Source organism: Hibiscus syriacus, unplaced genomic scaffold (assembly GCF_006381635.1).
Source record: "Hibiscus syriacus cultivar Baekdansim isolate YM2019G1 unplaced genomic scaffold, ASM638163v2 tig00005929_pilon, whole genome shotgun sequence".
In the NCBI taxonomy this organism is placed as follows: Eukaryota; Viridiplantae; Streptophyta; class Magnoliopsida; order Malvales; family Malvaceae; genus Hibiscus; species Hibiscus syriacus.
The window spans coordinates 897,191-918,579 of NW_024062071.1; the positions used below are offsets into that span (position 1 = coordinate 897,191).

General features: G+C 37.6%; 3 protein-coding genes and 1 pseudogene across 3 annotated transcripts; 2 read left to right on the forward strand and 2 right to left on the reverse strand.

The window, feature by feature from the left end:
• Positions 1-374: 374 nt before the first annotated feature.
• Positions 375-5,886, forward strand: LOC120200076 (annotated as a pseudogene).
• A 222-nt stretch (positions 5,887-6,108) lies between these two features.
• LOC120200212 lies at positions 6,109-11,817 on the reverse strand. The gene is made up of 9 exons (XM_039201110.1): positions 11,689-11,817; positions 11,232-11,281; positions 10,660-10,793; positions 10,296-10,430; positions 7,986-10,154; positions 7,790-7,838; positions 7,455-7,699; positions 7,243-7,338; positions 6,109-6,565 (listed from the first exon to the last, which is right to left on the reverse strand). Exons 5-9 carry the CDS (start codon positions 8,147-8,149, stop codon positions 6,355-6,357), a joined length of 765 nt encoding a protein of 254 aa, XP_039057041.1. The 5' UTR covers positions 8,150-10,154; positions 10,296-10,430; positions 10,660-10,793; positions 11,232-11,281; positions 11,689-11,817; the 3' UTR covers positions 6,109-6,354.
• A 443-nt stretch (positions 11,818-12,260) lies between these two features.
• Positions 12,261-14,238, reverse strand: LOC120200077 (glycine-rich cell wall structural protein 2-like). Its single transcript, XM_039201002.1, has 2 exons — positions 14,217-14,238; positions 12,261-13,090 (listed from the first exon to the last, which is right to left on the reverse strand). Exons 1-2 carry the CDS (start codon positions 14,236-14,238, stop codon positions 12,261-12,263), a joined length of 852 nt encoding a protein of 283 aa, XP_039056933.1.
• A 42-nt stretch (positions 14,239-14,280) lies between these two features.
• Positions 14,281-15,025, forward strand: LOC120200078. The gene is made up of 3 exons (XM_039201003.1): positions 14,281-14,461; positions 14,567-14,765; positions 14,908-15,025. Exons 1-3 carry the CDS (start codon positions 14,281-14,283, stop codon positions 15,023-15,025), a joined length of 498 nt encoding a protein of 165 aa, XP_039056934.1.
• The last annotated feature ends 6,364 nt before the right edge of the window (positions 15,026-21,389 follow it).

A 21,389-nucleotide genomic window follows, 5' to 3' on the forward strand; every position in this document is an offset into this window, starting at 1 on the left:
AACAAAATGTTTAAAAGTACCAGTACTTATATAAAGTATCGAAACTTTCAGTGTGTTTTGGCCAAAAAGGTTAGTTTTTGAGGGAATTAGACTCGAGGTACCCCAACACTTCATTATATCATCAAATAAGACTACAAGTGAAAAGGATAAGAAAGTTTAATTTAAACGTAGAAACAAGAATAGAGTAAGATCAAATAATACTAGCCTTGTTTAAATGCTCGGGAAACGACCAGGACACCCGAGTTCCTTTAGAAATTATAGCAAAGACAAAAGTTTAGAATCAGTCTGAATATCCTTAGGTAGTGCACAAGGCACTTAAATCTTACTAGTTTGGGCGCAAGGTTCGACACTCAATGAATGGGCTAGTCGAGAGTATGGTGTATGATATAGAGATTTCGGGGGCCACATTCAAGGTAGACTAAAGGGATGTATGAACTCCGAGATGCAGAACCATCAATCGCACCATGATGTCTACCATAGAGTAGAGAGTGAGTATACAAGTATACTCACTAAAGCAGTATAAAACGGATCAATATACTATATAGAAAAGTAGTAGACTTTAACGTTTAAGCCTTTCAGTGAATTGCAGTCAGTATGTTTTAGCCGTTAGTGTGGCACTGAGCTAGTTAACTCATCCTTCAGATGTTTTCGTGGGCATGTTTGTAGATCAAGTAGTTGGGAGTAGTAGATAGACCACGGTCCAAACCAGTCCAGTGCAGATCAGGTGTACGCCTCCTCATTTTTATTGGGCATGTATATTTGTAAACATTATTGTCCAGTTGAGTTGTAGATTCAGTCATGTTGGTCTGTAATATTTTTGAAGTGTAAATATTTTATTTTGAAGCTCCTCAGTGAAAAGATTTTTATTATATTTCAATTTATTTTATGGGTAGTTATAATGGTCGTTTTAAAGCATGAAAAAGTTAAGTTTAAAGTTGGTTAGTCACGTAAGTGGTTCCGTGTAACATCCGGATCGAGTGACTTTATGTCGTACCGGTCTAGGGTGTTACTAGCATTAATTATATTTAATATTAAAAATTCATTGATCGAACATATCATTTTATAATACTTTGGGAACCTTTAATATATTTCATATAAATTAAAATTATGATTGTTCATTTTTTTTATATGTGATAAAGTTTATTGGGACATAGAGAATAGTTTTAAATCATAAAACGGGTTGAAAATTTGAGAGGAGTTCATTCAAATTTAATTAGGGATGGTCATGGGTTAGATCAGTTCGTCAATAAAACTCAATCTGAGTATAATAATACCCCTTCCACCCATAACAAAAAAAACTCAACTTGAATTTAGGGAAGCTCCACCTAATCTAAACTTCAACATGATTTTTAGGATAAAAGCTCGCATTAGGCCTGAACCGAAACATGTATATATATAGTTAAGATCCACTTACACACATTGTAAAATTAATCACCTTTTAGAACCCTTAAAATGAGGGAAATCAAAAGTTGAGATTAACTCATTGTTTTTTATGAAGAACATTTTCTTATTTCCTACTGTTAATCTCAGCTTTTGATTTCCCCTCATCAAACGATCCTAAAATATGTAAAACTTTTAGTTTTACACTATGTAATTGGATCCTAACTCATATATATATATATATATATATATATATATTAGATAAAATAAGAATCTAATAAACAACGTAAAATAAAATGATTTATAACAATTATGTTTTTTTGAAAATTAGTTATAACATTATCCTTTAATATATAAAAGGTCACTTATACTATTATTTTCAGGTAGTCGGATATTTTTCATACTAAATTCGTCCTGACTCGATCTCATCCTTTAAAAACATTGACTCAACTCCAAAATTTAAAAAAGTGTAACCCTATAAAATCGAGTCGGACCAGAAGACATCTTGTTTAGGTCAATCTTTAAACCTAACCGTTTAAAAGAACTAGGTGCATCTGGCCCGGCCTTGACCAGGAATTGTTTTATGGAATTTGGACTTGGGTTTATTAAAGCGTATCAAGGTAGGGCCAAACAATGTTAATAAGGCCCAAATTATAAGCAATAACCTTAAAAGGATAGGCTTTATTAACCAATGGCGGGACCGTCACTGAAATTGAAACCTCGACTGCGGCATGGAAACTCCAGAGCCTAAAACCACAAAGCTCGAGCTCTTCTCCGTTCCCATCACCGTCGTATTCGGAAAGGCAATGGAGGCCAGCTGCTCAACGGAACCTAAGGAACCAGTGGTCGAAATGGCGTATTTCCGCCAACAATGGCTTTCTTCGTCGTCGCCAGAACTCACGCCACTTCACTCGTCAACGCTTATTTATCCCAAAAGTGATGAAAACTCATATTTTGTTTTTACTGATATCATTGATTGTGTATTTTTTTTGGTCTTGTTAATTTTCGTTTCATTGATCAATTTGATTTCAGATACATGCCGTTGATGGAGTTGGGAGCTCTAAAGGACATGCCTGATATTCGAAAAAAGCTTCTTTGAAGTTGTTTAAGCAGCAAGTATGCTATTTTGATAACTACATGTTTTATTAATTTTTGTACAAAAAGGGTCGAATTTGGGATATGCAAAGTTTATGTTTTAAAGGCGATTGCATAAAAAAGGGTTTTAAATATTGGACTGTAAGTTCTTAATGTCTCATTGTCTTGTAAAACATCTTTTTCTTATACATGATGAGGACTAATTGAATAATTTCTTTCAGGAATCCCATGGAAGTAAACTTTTATCATCTTACAAGGACATGGTAAGTATTTTTTACTCATGATCATTGATGCTCCAACTCTTAATTTTTTTTAAAGTATTCGTGTCCGTCGTCTATCTGGATATAAGTATAAAAATGTAATCCAAATACATGAAAATCTACATTAAAATTGAACATACTTGTGTTGGAATATCCCCATATCTGACACTTGCATTCTAGTCTTAGTAGTATAGCTTATGATACTTGTGTATATTTATCTAAACTTTCTTGAATAGGCTTGTATTTGATCAACCTGATAGTTTCTACAGGTGATGGTTGTTGTGAACATGATGAATGCTAGTAAATCCATGAGATGTTTTCTCAAAGGAGGCAACAATAGTCCACTTGTACAATTTTCGAGCACTAGTGAGGATGTGAATGACACCGGTGATTGCGGTGGGGTTGCTGTCTTCAGATTTTGGTCGATCTATTCTTTTGGTAAGTCTAATCTGAAATCGTTTATTTCGAATATGGCTTCCAGGGAGTTGCAGAATTATTTAACATGCTAAGATTTTAATGATTAAGACCTACTGTGTTTCAATTTTGTATCTGACATCAATTTCTGATTCATATCTAAACGTGGTACAAGTTTATTATCCTCTGAATACATGAAATTCTTAGGAAAAAAATGAATATTTGTGTCCAACACTTACACCCTAATCTAAGTAACATAGATGACACCCTAATCTAAGTAACATAGATGATAGACCCCAATCTCAAAAGGTTCATGCCTTTGTACGTATTAGTTCTTTTATTGTGAGCATATTATTTTAGAAATTAATTATTGAGCATGGTCTTGAAGCAAATTTACACCAACTTTCCAAGTAGAGGTTAAAAGTATGGAGAAAATCATAGGAGAATCATGATGTTCGCCAAAATCTATGTTACTTCAAAATATCTATGTTTAACACTGATGTTTGATATTCAGGCATTATAACGAGGATTTCACTCACTAGATAAATAATATATATATACACTTCTTGAATACATACCTATCTGATACCTTGTACTCACTTCCGATGCTGGCGATCTTAGAATTGTAATCTGTTTTATATGTATATACAATATTACTAGAACCATTCAAAGTCATACGCAGTGAATTTTGTTACTTGAATTGCAGATTAATATGATAATCTAATATACTATACAATATTATGTGCATGAGTTTTATGCATTTCCTTTGGTTAATTATGATCTTTGAATGATCCCCAGAAAATTAGCTGAAGAGCTCATTCAGATGTTCATGTTGGAACTAAGTTTGAAGGTAAATGGAATGGCCTTCTATTGTTATACTGTATACCTGATATGCTCTATGGTATCCGGTGCGAGTTCCGTATAGGAGTATGTCTGGCATGTGTATCACATTTTCTATGATTTTTTTTTTGTTTACTATGTGAATATTTAGAGATCATATCTCATATCCACGTGTCGGATACGATTGTCAAATACGAGTACTTAAAGAAAAGATAAGAGTCGAAACAACATATTTGGTATGTGTTTTAGTTTTTTTCTATATTGTTGCTATAACCGACGTCTATGTCTGATACATATATAAATATGCATACAGGATATGATATTTAAAGATCTTCCAAATACATAAAAAATCTAGTATATCTTAGCTGGAAACATATTCATACCAGCCACTTATATGAGAATTCGAGTAACATAAGTTTCTTTGTTAATGTATCTATCCTTTATTCCTATCGTCCCCTCTTGTTTCATGTAGAGATTGCTTGTATTGGAGTTACTGTCCATTAGTTGCGAAATTTCAGAAGGCAATCAGTTCTGCTGGTCTGACGAGCTTACCCTGGGAGAATTCGGTGATCTCAAATTATGCAACTTGTATTCTGATGAAGCTTTCGAGCCAGTCCATCCACGGTTTGAAGGACGGAAAATACAATTTGCCAACTTTTCAAGGCAGCAGTCAGCAGGCCATGAAATTTTGCAGGTTCTGGTCCATTATCTTTCATAGTTTATGTTATTCCGACTATTTTTTTCTAAAAGTACTTGTGTATGACGCAACTTGGAACATGGGTATAGACATATGACCTTCCAAGGATTCTTTAAATCCATAGGAAAATGTTAAAATAATTGAACATACTCGTGTTAGATGCTCTTGTCCTACAAATCCAAGTAACACATTTCAAATTCACGATTAAACGTAGCGGTAGAATCCTTAAGCAAGAATATTCCAAATAGGTCAGTGGCTATCTTTATGATGGAACCTAGCTAAATTATCAATGTTCTTTTGTTGTATATTTTGCGTTTGGCATAATTAATTAAGCAGAAGTATCAGGTCTGTTTAATTTTTCATGTATTTTATGAACCATTGGAGGATCATATGCATTTGCCCATGACTGAATATGCGTTGGAAACAAATATCAAACACGAGTACAAAAAGAAATCATCTCAGAATATCATAGGATATCAAGACTACCTTTAGGGCCATAATTATGTATTAAAGCTACCATGCATGCTAATGTTTGTAGTTCTCTTTGCAGGTTTATATTACAACCTGGCTTGCGGAGGTGAACATAGATGTTCATAGGTAAAATTTCAATTTGAGAGTAAATTTCCATTATTGTTCTTGCACACACTCTTCCTTGAACCAACTGCATTTTTTTGTATCTGTATTTGATGCATGTTCGGACACTCGATCTTGAGTCCTAGTATACAGCTGTGAACAAAGATATGTATTTGTGCACAAGTTTTGGTAATCTGTCTTTTTTGTAGATATGTATTTGTACATAAGTTTTGGTAATCTGTCTTTTTTGTTTTTTCTTACAGGGTGGATGAAATATTTGCAATGATTGGTGAGGAAATTCATGTTTCTCTCTCATAAATTTTTGTAGAGGTTGAATCTAAAGAAGGTAATAGGTATATGAATTACTTGCATGTGTGGTGTCTCTAGGGAAACAGTATCAAGGGAGACATACGGTACACATTCAACACATATCTTCATGTGAATATGGGATAACTTCATAGTTTACCGAACATGCTATGTGAGAACCATTTCTGTTGTATGTTATTCAAACTTTTCATATTCCCTAGAACATCCATGTCTAACACAAGTTCAAGACAGTTTCGTGTGAAAAAAGTTCAGAACCAAGAGCTTAAGTTCAACTTCCAATCATTAATATGTGCTTTATTGTGGGAGTGACTGTGATTTCTGTAATATGTATGATATAAATGGTTCTAATAAATCATTTCAGATCCCAGGTTGATTTATATTCAGATTATTTCAATGCAATTGCCGTTGCAAGTTTACACATTATTTGTCTTTTAGTGAAGACTGATTTTTGAATTCAACTCTTATGAAACATAATTACATGACATGCATGCATTCATACAACCATTGGAAACCAAAATGCTAATCTGATCAGTAAGAACTGTAATTCTCAGGAATTGGCCTACATCAATGCCTACGATGTTAATACGTTAACATCAAGTGCATCTTATCCTACATATTCATTTCTGTGCTTCAATTCTTTCTTTCTTTTTTTTTTTTTTTTGAGATTGTGCGCTTCAATTCTGAACAGAATAAATTGGAGCATAGAAGAGAAACACTAGGTTGGATAAGAAAGGCAGTTGGACCCTAAAAAATGGGGGGAAAAAAAACTTATGAATTATGATCAAAGTGAGAGACATTGTACTCTGTCAGGGAGATTTTTAGGCATCGGTAGTGCAATAACGTATCTTTGGCCAAAGAATTTGTGTGCCCCATTGCTTGCCCCCTGCTATGGAACTTGGCCAAGCGAGTGATGACTGATACCTTCTCTTGATCCTGACATTCCAATCTTAAGTCCGATACTGAGGCTCTCTTGATCAGACTGCTTAAACAAAGTATTAGAAGGCAATACAATCGGTTAAAACATGACAACTTAGAGATGCAATCTTGGCCTAGACTAACAATATTAGACATAAGAAGAATGCAGAGTTACCGGTTTAGCCCCAATCAAAATCTTATTTCTAACATAAAGAAAATCATGAACCATGTCGAATTATGAAATTATAGATATATAAGACCAGCCATGGCTGAATCTGGGAATATACTGAAATTCAACGATGGATGGCTGTGATAAGGAATCTCACTGGTTAATAAACAAATAAAGCAATAATAATAAAAAACTCCTTCGAAGTCTATTAAATCAATGCACTGGAATGGAACACACTTTTCCCAAAGAGCACGTAAAATACATGCTGTGAAAAAATAACAGTTTGCATCCTCCAAAGGACTATTAAGCCTATGCAGGTAAACAATTAACCAAAGGGAAAATTAATACTATCCGTGGATCTAACAAGTATACCCAGAGTGACTTTGTTTGGATAAAAGCCAGACCAACCTTGTTAGTTGTTGCCAACAAATTAATGATACATGACAGCTTAACACACCCATGAGATGACAAAATAAAATGAATGAGTGAACAAAACGTAAACTTCAAGATTCATAAACATACATTAGACGATGTTATAGATGAATGTATTGGCAAAAATAGATACAAGTTACCTCCATAAACTGTTTCCAGCATCTCTGCTGTTGATAAACCCTTCTGCAGCCTTAAAGATGGATTGATTTCTCTGCTCCCTCTGCTTTTCAGAGAGACTAAAATGGAATTGAGAGAGAAAAATCATTAGTAAGATAGTCGTACGCTAACAATAATGATCTTGAATGAGAGCCAGTAAAAGCAGACTCAAGGATTCCAAAAATGATGTATTTACATGCTTCCACTGTGAGGAACAGCTGTGTCACTTTCAGGTATATATTTCAAGCTGCATGTATCTCCTAAGACTGATCTGGCAACAAAATAGGCCAGAGTATCATAGTTTTTTCTAGCATCTGCAGAAAGAACTACTCTTGGTGGAGCACGAAGTAGTCGCTGCAAAAGCTGTGTTGTCAAAACAAGCCTTCTTTTTGATCCAAGTGCCGGCAGCCAATCTTCAATCATTTCAGGTTCATCCTCGACCTGCAATTAAGATCAATGTCTGTAAGCCGAGAACTATCAGATTGTAAGAAGGAAAATCAAACATTCAAATTCAGTTGACACTCAAAGCACCTTCTCAATCAATCGATTTGCTTCATGAGCCCATTCTACTTCTGCCACACTGCAATCAACAAACAATTCCAAGAAGAGAAAAAAGCAACTACTTTTAGCATTTTAGTAATTATCATTCAGAAAGGCTTTAGCTCTTTGGATCATTGATACATAGTGTAAAAAGGATTGCAGCAAATGGGATAATGATTCCACTCACCTGATGTTCTGTGGCCTTTGAGAACCCTGTGTCACTTCTCTATGCCATGGTAGAAACTCAAATGTCATTATCTTGCGCTTCATTGCTCTCGCAACCACCAAATTCTGACTTGCGATATCAGGTGGCAGTGAGTGAGGGGCGACATATTCAGTTTCTATTGGCATGAAGTTTGAACTTTGCCGGACTTTATCCAGTGGATCAGCATCATGTTCACTTGAATGAACATGCAAACTATCGAAGGCCCGACCAACAATGGAAACTTTTTGGTATCATATACGGGCAACATTTTCCCAGTTTTAATTGCCCCATACTGATCAAACCAGGATGGAGCCGTCTGGGGACTGATCCGAGTGTGTTCACCTCTTATATTAGCAGCTGGATTATTAGAATTGGGGAAATGCTGGGATTCATTCTGAACAAATGCCAGCATATTAGTGGATAACTGTGTCTCACAGTTATATCCTGCATTTGGCAAAGAGCTTGGCAGCTTAGAATCTCCAGAAGGTACTAAAGGATGGTTATTATGTGCATCTCTCATCAGAGCATTGGATTCATTAGATAATTGCTCTTCACCTTGGGAACATACCTGTTGAGCTTCCAAACTAGAGTCTGAAGATGGACCTTTAAATCTTTTAATACTCCTATTACTTGGACCAACCTCTATATTGCTCATTGCCTGCTCCTCATGCACAGCATTTTTGGTCTTGAATAATAGCCAAAGCCTTCAATATCTCTTTGCATGCGTGCAAAATTTTGGTTGGCATTATTCTCTGGCAATACCAACTTATAAGTATTGGACATACTTTTAGAGTTCAGCAAGGAGGCACTGGGGAAGTTGTTATCAGCCCAAGCTGACTGTTGTTTGGTGCCATCATTGACAGTTGATGCAGGCATGTTCCCTCTTGGAGGTTCACAATTCTGCAAATCCGAACCACTCCACTGTTCCTGCACCCCTATATCACTACTGGATGTTTCTGCTACAGCAGACATCATAAGAGTACTCCAAATCCCACTTTGCGGAGAGGGAAATCCCCTTAAAGATCCCGTACCATCCAACGCTGAACCCAAGTTGGTGCTCTTTCCCAATATATCCCACATACTGTCATCTGAACCAAACAAATCTTTTCTTCAATTGGATCCAGCGTAGCCACAGTCTGGGAGGAGGAAACCTGAATTGCTGACTTCTTCAGGGATGTTTCTGCAGTACTGCAATGCTCTTGCCTCTGAGGAGACTCCAATATCGGTACAGTTTTCGGCTGGATAACCGTTTGCTGCAAGTTTTCTGAATGAAATTCACTATTTAAACCTTGACCAGCCACATCCTCAAATACATTGTTATCCTGCTCACACTGTCTAGAAACCAAAGTTCCATCTAGCAAACGAACTTGATCTCGAAAAATATATTGATTATCCAGAAAGGAATGACTGCTGGCAGGAACCTTCTGCATCAAAGGCTTATCCATTTGAACAAAAGAATATTGATATGCATTTCCTCTTGCACCAGTAGTAGAAATCCCATAAAACGATTCATCAACTTGTTGAGGAACCATACCCATCAAACACATCTGACCTTGCCCAGGAGAAAACATACCAGAGGATCCTCCCATGGCTGGAGAGGCACCATGCTGCATACAATTTGCATTTTGTGTCATGCGCTCAGGCTGCCAGGAATAACTAGAAGCATCAAGGACAGGAAAACCATCATTGGAGCAGAAGAAAGGCTAACTGATTCCTCTTTAACAGAGGAAACCTGATTTGCAGAGCTCAATTGCCTTGCTTCTGGAAAATGAAACTGTGGCTTTGGAAGTTGGTGTCTCTGTAATTCTTGCATTATAGCATGTTGCTGTAAGAGCTGCATATCAGTCATCCCAGACTGCTGCCTTGGCAAAGGTTGGATCATGCCAGGATCCATTACGCCAAATTGTTGTTGCCTTCCAATAAGATCATAATTTATGGGAGATACAGTTGATTCCAACCTCAACGAGCCATTCTTATGGAAACCAGGGCCATTTCCTATAGGTGAATCAAGACTTGATGAGCCTGTAGGTGCTGTATCCATCCCCAATAAGTTTGTTTCATTATGCCTTGCCTGGAAAGAATCACGCCCTTGCATATAACCATTTGCAATTGGTGACTGATTTTGCAATTGGCTTCTGAAATTTTCAGACTCTGCTAATGCCAACAGAAAATATAATAATGTTGACTAAACAGTAAAAACATGTAATGGCAGTGGACTAAAAGATCTCAGTACAATAGTGGTAGGACCAGAGTGATCAGAAACTAAAACAACCAAGATGCCTTGATTATTACCTAATTGATGAGCACTTAAATTCTTCAAACTGGAAACAAGAGGCCCACCAGCTTGTCTCTGGCTTCCAACTTCGTTGCCAGGCATAGATAATCCAAGCCAAAAACATTCAGAAGCTAAACTTTAAACATTACTACCTACAAGAAATAAGAATTAAATTAAAGTTTTCACGTGCCTGAAATTCCATTACAGAGCAGATAATCATATGAATCCCTCGTTAGGTAAAATTGAATTTAGAAACAAAGCTCTTTTGTACATTTAAAAAATCACTCCAGTCAGCATGTTCCTAAATTCAACCTTATCTTGCATGCAGAAAACCAACATATCATGCCTTCATGGAAATAAAAGTTAAAGCAACAATTCTACCTTTTCTTCATGTTGGAAGTTAATGTTGTTTGGTGTCAAGTATAAAAATGTCAGAAAAGGGGCATCCAGCAAACGTATCAAGTAGCAGCATGGCACCATGTCACTAACCAATTCTACAACCATTCATGGATGCCCTGCACAAGAGTGCACAGCATTCTGACAGTAAATTTATGGAAAAGCAGTTAAGCTGCAGGATATTTATGCCACAACCTAACATTTATAGTTTAGTATTTTCTCACTACAGCAATCTGACGGCACCGTTTTTCTTTTCTCTTCTAACGAATTTACGGGGCATCCTCAATAGTCAACATGAAAACCAAATTCCACATAAGTCAAATTTAATTGAAGGTAGAGTTCATTAAATCGATAAATTCATATTTAAATATGAGAAACGCAGTTTAGCGAACCAAATAAATAACGTACTAACCGTATAAAGCTACTAATAACACCGAGTGCGAATCAATCAACAGAAAAAGAAAAGGCAGACAGCAGCCCACCCATTAGCAGAAACAAAAAAACAAACATTAAAAGCATCAAAGACTACCATAGCAAGCTCAATGGACTCCACATACCTTGAAAAAAAAGAAAAAGGAAAGGAGCATTGAAGCAGCAGCCAAAGCAACTGCAAAACGTTAAATAGTAACATAAATACACTAATTAATGAGAAATTTAGGAAACCAAAGTAAAGATAAAGACGTATAAATTAGCATTAAAAAAAGTTTATAACCTTTAGAAAGCCGTAAAAAAAGAACTATCATAATTTTAGCTCAATTTTTAAACTCTGCAATTGCTCAAAATTAAATTCCTCAGCATCTTCCATTTTCTAGGCAACCAAACAGACGCTGACACTGAAAAATAACGTACAATTCTGAAAAAGTGAAACCAAGGCAACAAAATACCGAAGCGCCAGAAAGCGATTCCCGCTCCAACTAAAACGACAATACAAATAACATAACTGCCCAGCTCTAGAATTCCAAGCCCTAACGGAGATTCAGCGTATCGAGGAGAAACATAGAGAAGTGGACTTACAGCAACGTAGCGAAAGCCTTTGAAATTGCTTGAAAAGTGCTGAAATTGTGACAAAAAAGAATAGCTCGAAAGCGAAAGGGACTTTTTTAGCTCGATGAGGGAGATGAACTGAGTTCAATTAGTGCGAGTGCTTCAACGATCAGTGAGGACTGAGTAGCAAAATTGGGGTTTTTGATCCGAAGGTAAGGTTTGATGTGAACGAAGCTGAGGTTTGGAGTCGAACCTGAAAGGGCGAGTGCAACTATAAATTAAAGGATAAAACATCATATAATCCCTAAACTTATTAATCTTTTCCAATTTGACCCCTTAACTTTTTTTTCACAGTAATCTTAAACTTTGATATCTATTTCTTCATTTTTGATAAACTTAATAACGCTTCTGATGAATGACAGTCCGGTTTTATCAAAAAAGATTGTGATCATTTCTTCGTTGCATATTAAACGTATAAAATGCATCAAGATTTAGAGAGGACAAATATCAATGTATAAAATGGCAAACAAAATTTGTTCAGACAGCAGAACAATAAGATGAAAACAAATTCACCATTAAAGAACAAAGGTTGATACTTGATATCAAAGTTCATGCCCCTTTGGCAAAGTCGACAGTTTCGTACTCTTCTTCATCTCTTCTGTTTTCAGTCCGTGCATCATTCCCCACATAATCTCTGTTTCTACTTTGAACCCGATATCTCCACCGCCACCGAATCCAGCTGAACCACTGGTGGCAAAATACCACCGCCGATGCCACTGGGCAGCGGCATTGAAATTCCCACCATCGTACTTGTTTGGACCAGATTGATCAGAACTGCTTCCGTAGCTGCCACCGGTGCCATACTTGTTACCACCACCATAACTTCCTAGGCCTCCATAGCCACTACCACCTCCACCAGTTTTACCATATCCAACATTACCGCCAGATCCACTGGTGGGAAAACTGTCACAAGCGACAGCATTGAGATTCCCACCATCATACTTGTTTGAACCAGATTGATCAGAATTGCTTCCGTAGCTACCACCAGTGCCATACTTGTTACCACCACCATAACTTCCTTGGCCATAACCACCAGTCTTCTCATATCCAACATTACTGCTACCGAATCCAGCTGAACCACTGGTGGAAAAACTATCACCACCAATGTCGCTAGCGGGAGCATTGAACCCACCATCATACTTGTTTGGACCAGATTGATCAGAGTTGCTTCTGTAGCTACCACCAGCACCATACTTGTTGCCACCACCATAACTTCCTTGGCCTCCATAACCACTACCAACGCCACCAGTGTTACCATATCCAACATTACCACCACCAAATCCCATTTGGTTACCTCCGAATCCGTCTGAACCACTAGTGGAAAATTTATCACCACCGATGTCACTGGAAGCAGCATTGAAATTCCCACCATCTTACATGTTTAGACCAGATTTATCAGAATTGCTTCCATAGCTACCACCAGTGCCATACTTGTTACCGCCAACATAGGTTCCTAATCCTCCACCACCACCACCAGTAGTCTTCGCTTAGGGTTGTATCTCGAAGTAAAACCCTCAGGGTTTTTGTAGACGATGGCGACACGTGTGGGTTTCTGGTTGGTCTGTGTTGCCCATTTGACAAAATTGAATGATCAATTTATAACTTCTGAAAGTTTAGTGACCAAAAAGATTATTTAAGTATAGTTTAATGACCTATGATGTACTTTACCTGGATTATTAAAAATGTTCAAATTAAGTAGTTTTTTTGGCGGCTAAAGTTCGTTATTAATATAAGATAAAACAGACACACAAATTGCCTATACCAATGGCAGGCCCTTCAAATTTTGCCTCTCGTCCAACATTTTCTCTCTCGTATTCTCTAGTTTTCTTGCTTCCTGGTCTTTATTTTTATTTTTAATTATCGAGTTTTGTTATTTCTCTGTTAGTTGATAAGAGATGGGAGGAAGAAGGCTCATTTTCTAGTCAACGAATCAACAATTTTGATTGGGATTCATTGAAAGGATAACTGTTTTTTAAATCTTTGAAATAAGTTTCAAATTGGTTTATATCATTTGATTTTGTTTGTTCTTATTGTTTGATTCTACTTGTTTTTTTTATGTGGTTTTGAGTTTATATGTTCAGCAATTGTTTTCGGGAATTTTGGTTTGTTAACGATTAATTAGTGAATTTGATGAGAATTATTCACGCCAAACAATAAATTATGGTTTATTATCGAGTATATCTGGGAATTTTGCAGAAAATTGTTTCATGTTCATCATTCATTTGTTGTTTTGCTTCTGAAAACAGTTAACATCTAGGAAGTCTTATTTGTTTTTTTTTAATTTCATATTAAAGCATAATTTTCTGGTTGAATGTGGAAATATGAGTGGAGTTCATGATTCCGGTAGTGTTTCAAATACGGACCGAGTTGCTTCTCCGAGTGAAAACCTTCGTGTTTTGATGGAAAAAAAAGCCGACATCCCTCTCTCGTTCATCGCCATCCGGTGACAATGATCCGGCCACACCGATTCCTCCAACATCAGCTGCGGAACAACTTACCGAAGCCAACACCCCATCTCATGCCTTTGCTAGAACAACAACTGCAGCTACAAGGGAATGAAGCATGCGTTCTAACGAGTCGTTGTTTAGCCTTCACACGGGGAACCCGAGTTTCACAACGGAACAATTGAACTGGATGTCGAAATCGGACGAGTATTATTTCTATAACGATTCACCACTTTGCAGTCCGTTGCCACCGAGCACTCCGTGGAACAAGATGTCAGCAGCTGAATTTGCTAGTCAAGGTGGTGTCATCGGCTTAGACAGCGAATCATTGTTTAGTATCCACACGGGGAACATGAGTTCTATGGGCAGTCTGTTCTAGGTCACTCCACGGGATAATCGGACAGCGCTGAAACTACCGGACAAAGTGGTGACTCAAACAAGCTCTGCCACGGAGATACAGAAGCAGAAGCAACCAACACAACGAGGCATAAAGAATATTGGGTTCATAAGGTCAATGTTCATAAAGAATTCTCTTTCCCATCCCGTGTGCGATGTTCATCAAGAGCTACCAGATGCAAGGGTTAAATCTTTTGCCTTCCCTATGTAAGCTCTCACTTCTCAAACTGAATTTTCCAGTCTTCGGTTTCCAGTTTCGGGTGCGAAACCTTGCACCGACATTGAAAAAATTAAAGATATCCGACCGTATTACAGTAACATGCTGATTCATTCTTTTCTTGCAATGAAGATTGATAGGAGATGCAAGTGAAAACGGATCTCCGCTTCAGAGTACAGAGAAACAAAGCCAACAAGAGTGCTCCACCGGTCCACCCCTAGAACTCCCGAGACACTTTAGAAACAGCTAAAGAAACACAGAAAGCACCAGAAACACCGAAGCTAGGATGCCCTAACGAAAACACAGAGAATCCTTCGGGAACCCCGAAGCCTCAGACACCTAAAGCAACACGAAATGGTGGACCGAAAAAAGATTAGGTTGCACTGCCAGTCCAACCTCTGCAACCTCTTGAAAGAACACATAATTGCATGTATATATCTAAACTAGTATTGAATATTCAATTCAAACTCTAAGCTTTGAGCCACAAATTTCAATTCAAGCTTAAGCTTCTTATGGCTGAGATTACACCGCCTATACCACATGCATGACAAATCGTTTGATGCTTTCACAGGTATAAATGCATGTAATTAAACTGATCAAAGAATATAAAAATAGTCACCCTGGTTTCTGAATTCATTCCTGCCATATAGCCTCCTCCTCGGCCATCGATAAAGCTCCATTGACCACGGAAACTATCACTCCGAAACCCACCTTTACTGGATGCATACCTTCCTCTCCCACTGCTAACAACTGCAAAATGCAGCGGTTTCTCAAGTATATATTATATATTATAAGCACACTGAACTGTTGGGAAACAAACGAGTAACGAGTAATTTCCCTATAACCAGATTAGTGAGAATGTGAAATAAAAGCAGAAAAATAATACCCGAAATTGATAACGAAGTTCAGTCAATTATGCCTACGTCTCCGGACTGCTGCAGATCTTTTACTAAAGGGAAAAAATTTACAGGTGTTTACAAAAACATTTGAGAGAGAGCTAGAATGATTTGGGGATGATTTTGAAGCTAAATGGGTAAGGGTATTTATAGTTGAAGCTTAAGGACTAAGCTTTGAAAATACCCTAAAGTGCAGGGACTAAAGTGTAATATTCCCAAGCCAAAATTTTCAACAATTACCAGCTTGAATTCGGTGCAATAAATGCACTACTTTCAATGGCCTCCCTTGCCTCCCTTTTTGACTTTTCCAACAATCTCCCACTTGAAGACTGATTTTAATCTGTCTTCACACATCGATCAATGCAACAGCATTTATGGTCTTATTACTCTAGCATGCCAACTAAAGCTGAACACAACTTCAGTTTGTCCGTAGTCACCGTCTTGACTCCCTTCGACTCTTGTCCACTAGTCTTTGAAGGATTGTTCCTCACTTGAACATCCTCGGCAAGCCCCTACTTCGACCTTTCTCTTAAGATGGTCTCTGAAGCCATATTCTCTACACGAACATGCTCGGCAAACTCCTTGGACACGAACAACTCTTCTTGCACTTGTCTTCTACTTGCCTTGGCAGAAATGAACCTTATTGAGTCAACTCTCAACGCCTCTTCGATCCTGGGTTCGTCCTTTTCTCTGGACAACTCGATCTTGGGCTCATCTATCACCTTGGATGACTCGGCTCCCCTCGGGTAATTTTGCAACACTTCTAGCATCTTAAGTTTGCGCCCCCTCGTTTGCTCGACTCTTACCCTCGGCTTAGCATCTTTGACACTCGAACTTGTGCTAAGACTGCACACATCTTCCCCATACTCACCATCTGGTTCATCATTGAGTAGATTTTCTCTGCCACTCGAGGAACAACATTCCTCATCCTCTGACTTGCCTTCATCACGGAATCTCTTGTCGCTACCCTTGACTTTCGACTTTGCTTTGGAAGTCTTGTTCTTCTTGACTCCAAATTCTTTTATGGACTCAACGGTTGTCAAGGCTTTAGATAACTCCTTGACTTCCCTTCGCTCCAACACTCTCTTCGCCCATGGCTTCAATCCGAACATGAATGTGAAGAATCCATCTTCTTCAGTCAAACTTGGGACTTTGAGCATGAGTTTTCTGAATCGACTCACATACTCCTTAAGTGTCCCTTTATGCCTAAGACGCCTCAACTTGGACCACGCCTCCATCCTGGCATACTGTGAGCAGACTTGCTCACTTTGCACCCTTGGCTTGACGGCTTTATCTCTTGCTATCGCACCGGGTCCCTTCTTGTGCTCGACTGCTTTGACACCCGCAGTCTCGTCACGTTTCAATCCTCGGTTGACTACTTGAGAACTTGTAGTCGCACCACTCTTGCTCCTTGATTCGGCTACTTTGGAACATGTAGCCTCGCCAAGTCTTTCCTCTGTCTTGATTACTTGGATACTCGTAATCTCGGGCTTTCTCCCGGGTTTGACTGCTTCAATATCAACAGCCTTGCCTCGTCTCAATCATTGCTTGGTCGCATTGATCTCATCAATCGGACCAAGTCTTTTTCTTGGCTTGGTAGCTTTAACACTTGCGACCGCGCCAATTCCCGCTACTTCTCCTTCTTCCATCCTCTTTATGATGGTTGTAAGGCGACACTTCTCGGGACATCCTCTAATCAAATGAGGACCATCACAGAAGCAACACTTCAATTTTTTTGCTCTCCTTCTTCTTTACACCGGACTTAACCTTTCCATTCTTTTCCAATGGCTTTCCTTGGCTACGAACAGTCGATGGCTCACCTTGACCATTCGAAGAGCTTTCTCTACCATCTCCCCACTGCACCTTTTCCCGGTCTCCACCACTGTTTCCACTATCTCTGGGCATGGGCCTGTGTAACATCCTCAATACCGGGTTAGTGATCAAGTTGTAAAGTTTTAGAATTTGATGACTAAAGTAGAAGAATGAAATAATTCAATGATTATTTGAATATATATTGAAGGTTATTTAGTAATTATTAAAGGAAATTAAGGGCTAAATGGTCATTTGATCATTCAAGGAATGATATACACGTGAAAAGGGGAGAGAACTCTCCAGAGTGCTCTTCTCCTTTCTTCTTCTTCATACGTGGGGGAGCAAGACAAAGGTAAGTTTCTTTGTTTGTAAATGAATTGTTGATTTTAAGGTTGGGTTTTGATTATTAGATGATAACTAAGCTTAAGGAAAGCTTAAATCATCTTAAAAACAAAGGATGGAGGGGTTAAGAGAGATTAAAGATTTGGAGTTTTTATATGAAATTTTGGAAAGGAATTGATAAGTAGAATTTGAAGTTAAATTTGACTTGTCAATAGTTAAATTAAGAGATTTGGAGTGATATAATTGGATTTAGAACATATAGAAAATTTGGTATGATTTTTGAATCTCATATGGAAGATAGGATTTTGAGGTTTAAGATGAAATAAATGAATAGATTGGTTTAAGTATGTGTACTAGAGTTAAGAATGAAAAGGGGATGTTATATGAAGTGTTTGAGTGAAAATGAAGTAATTTTCGGGTTGAAAATATGATTTCTGGGCAAGGGGAATCGGTACCCATTCAAGGGGAACCGATACCCCTTCAAACGACAGAATTCCAGAATGTCTCGGGGGAATCGATATCCCCATGGTAGGGAACCAATTCCCCCTAAAGAAAAATGTTAATATGGGTTTAATAAGTTCGTTTAAGTTGCTAGTATCCAATTACAAGGTGTAGGTATCTAATGATTACCTCGAAATGTACATTTATGTAGATTCTACGCATAAAGAATTCCGGAACGTTTGGCAAGTAAGATCGATCAAGGGGAAAGATGAGAGATTGGAATTGACTAGTGAGGCCAGGTGAGTGCATATTCATTAGTTATGGTGCTAAATGGAAACAAGACTTGCGACAAGTCTATTTCCTCTGTTAGAATGCATGAATATATGATTATACGTATATGAATGACATGAATTGTATGTATGCATGATTATATGTGTTAACATGCTTTTGAATGTAATGTTATGAGAAGTATGTGCTATGTAATGTATATATGTGAACATGAGAAAACAAAGTATAAGATATGAACTATGTGATCCTATGAGAATATGAAAAGAAGCTATGTGACTACAAGTATATGTTATGAGATAAGATCTAGGTGATTGCATGCAACATATGATATTAGATATATGTTTACACATACCTGTGGTATGTGACAGAAAAGAAGGAACATGTGGTTATGAGATCAATGATTACACGTACATGTGATACGTGACTGAAAAGAAAAGATATGTGGTTATAAGAGAAAGAATATGAATAAGTAATGTGAACTGTTATAAATGATAATGCCCATGTTATGTGATATGAGAGCTAGGGGTATAGTTGGCATGCCAAGGGTCGAGGGTTACCTATGTTCTTCGGGACATATGGACTGTTTACCTATGTTCTTCGGAACATATGGACTGTTTACCTATGTTCTTCGGAACATATGGACTGTTTACCTATGTCCTTCGGGACATATGGACTGATTACCTAGGTTCTTCAGAATCTATGGACTGGTCCTTCGGGACATGGATCGAGCTGTGGTGACAGCATATGTGTGCACAACCTCAATGTACTCACATACCTTAAGTTCTCACTAGTGTACATGGGCTAATAAAGTGATTAAACAAGCATACTGAATGTGATATGTATACGATGGGTTTATAAGTGGTTTGAAATGTGTTACGTGAACCATATGATGTTGTGTGTGTATAGTGTTTGATTGAAAAGGTTAACAATAAAAGTAGGTGATTACATGATAAACTGTTAATGATGAATTATGTGTCTGTATGTATTTACTGTAATTAATCTGATATGATTTTATATGATACGAATAATGCATGGAATTGGTATAACATGATAGAACAGAACATGCATGTATTGATATATGTTATGAAGTGCATTGTAAGTCGTTATGCCTCACTAAGTCTTCGACTTAGCGTGTGATTGTTTCACACGTAGGTTTCGAGAAGAGGAAAGAGTAATGCGGAGCAAGACAGGTCAGTTTTCCTTACCAAATGTCAGATCAGAAAATGTATGTACTGTTTACAGAGTGTAGTTGGCATGTAGTCTAAAGATATAAATGGTATGAACTCTGATATCTGTTGTAAACGTTTTGAAATAATTTAAATGTTATCAAAGTTTTTAAATTACCCACTATTTTATACGAATGAATGTTTAAAAAGTCAATGTGACACTTCGGACTCGTATCCGGGTCGGATACGGGTTGGGGGTGTTACAGCCTGGACGACACATCGCTACTTGGTTTGTCTCCTACAAGCTCAATCAGCTTTCCGGCTACAGCTATGGCCTTCAAAAGTCACTGGGCATCTCCTTGCTCTCCCCTGAGCATCGCCCCTGGTCTAAGTCCTTCCAAGAAGGTCTTGAGCGCACCTCATTCACTCATTTCTCCCTTGCATATGAGAAGCTCCTTCTTGAGCTCATCTATTTCGTTTCTCAAAGCCATCGCTCCCACTCGAATCTAGCTTCTTTTGGATCGTTTTTGACAATTTTTTCGAACCACCGTGCATTAGAACACCTTCGTCGACAAACTCGTATCGCCGACCAAATGTTATTATTCACGAAAATCACTATTCACGTAAATAGTAACCTCGTAGAAAAAACCGACAAAATTAACCAATAAAAGCTCTGATGCCAGTTGTTGAGAATTAACCGAGTAGGAGTAATTTCCCTATAACCAGATTAGTGAGAATGCGAAATAAAAGCGGAAAAATAATACCTGAAATTGATAACGGAGTTCAGTCAATTATGCCTACGTCTTCGGACTGTTGCAGATCTTTTACTAAAGGGAGAAAATTTACAGGTGTTTACAAAAACACTTGAGAGAGAGCTATAATGATTTGGGGATGATTTTGAAGCTAAATGTGTAAGGGTATTTATAGTTGAAGCTTAAGGACTAAGTTTTGAAAATACCCTAAAATGCAGAGACTAAAGTGTAATATTCCCAAGCCAAAATTTTCAACAATTATCAGCTTGAATTCGGTGCAATAAATGTACCACTTTCGGTGGCCTCCCTTGCCTCCCTTTTTGATTTTTCCAACATGAACATATTGCATAGTTGAGAATATATTTTCCTAATTTCGGTACCATCATTGGATGAACTAAAGAGTTCAGCTCGTGTAAAACAACATTATTTTTTAAAAAAAAAGGAATTTTTGAAGAAATTCTGGTGTCAAAAGAATTTCTCCGAAATAAAATTCGAATTACATCGAGTACTTGTCCTCTTTTCTTCTACAGCGGCTTGGCGATCCTCGATTGTGATCGGCAAAGACTGAAATGCCATTAAGCACAATCATAAATTCAAAATATGCTCACATAACACACTGAGCCGAGGTCCCTGATTAATATTGTAGTTCAGTTTTACAACAGAATTTAAGGACAATTGAGGAAGGGGGAAAATAAAATATGAATTTTGTTATTAAAACCTTGATTTAGGACCTTAGAATTGTAGACCAGGTAAATTCACAAGTGTAATATTTTATGACATTCATAACATACAAGTTTACATTTTAATTGCTTCTAGCTTTCAAATTTCCAATTTAATTCAACAAGGTTGCACATCACAGTTTTTATCTCTGCTGTATAGTCTTAAGATGCCTCAACTAAAAGGCATAAATATCCACT

What these genes read in the sequence shown, in the direction of transcription:
- LOC120200078 (XM_039201003.1), top strand. Translation starts at nt 14,281, where the DNA reads ATGCGTTCTAACGAGTCGTTGTTTAGCCTTCACACGGGGAACCCGAGT. An exon ending in AGCTGAATTTGCTAGTCAAG is followed by an intron (nt 14,462 to 14,566) that starts GTGGTGTCATCG and finishes ATAATCGGACAG; the next exon opens with CGCTGAAACTACCGGACAAA. An exon ending in AAATCTTTTGCCTTCCCTAT is followed by an intron (nt 14,766 to 14,907) that starts GTAAGCTCTCAC and finishes CTTGCAATGAAG; the next exon opens with ATTGATAGGAGATGCAAGTG.
- LOC120200077 (XM_039201002.1), bottom strand. Translation starts at nt 14,238, where the DNA reads ATGAGATGGGGTGTTGGCTTCG. An exon ending in GAGATGGGGTGTTGGCTTCG is followed by an intron (nt 13,091 to 14,216) that starts GTAAGTTGTTCC and finishes TAAACATGTAAG; the next exon opens with ATGGTGGGAATTTCAATGCT.
- LOC120200212 (XM_039201110.1), bottom strand. Translation starts at nt 8,149, where the DNA reads ATGCCAATAGAAACTGAATATGTCGCCCCTCACTCACTGCCACCTGAT. An exon ending in CAAAGGCCACAGAACATCAG is followed by an intron (nt 7,839 to 7,985) that starts GTGAGTGGAATC and finishes TGTTGATTGCAG; the next exon opens with TGTGGCAGAAGTAGAATGGG. An exon ending in GCTGGAAACAGTTTATGGAG is followed by an intron (nt 6,566 to 7,242) that starts GTAACTTGTATC and finishes TTGTTTAAGCAG; the next exon opens with TCTGATCAAGAGAGCCTCAG.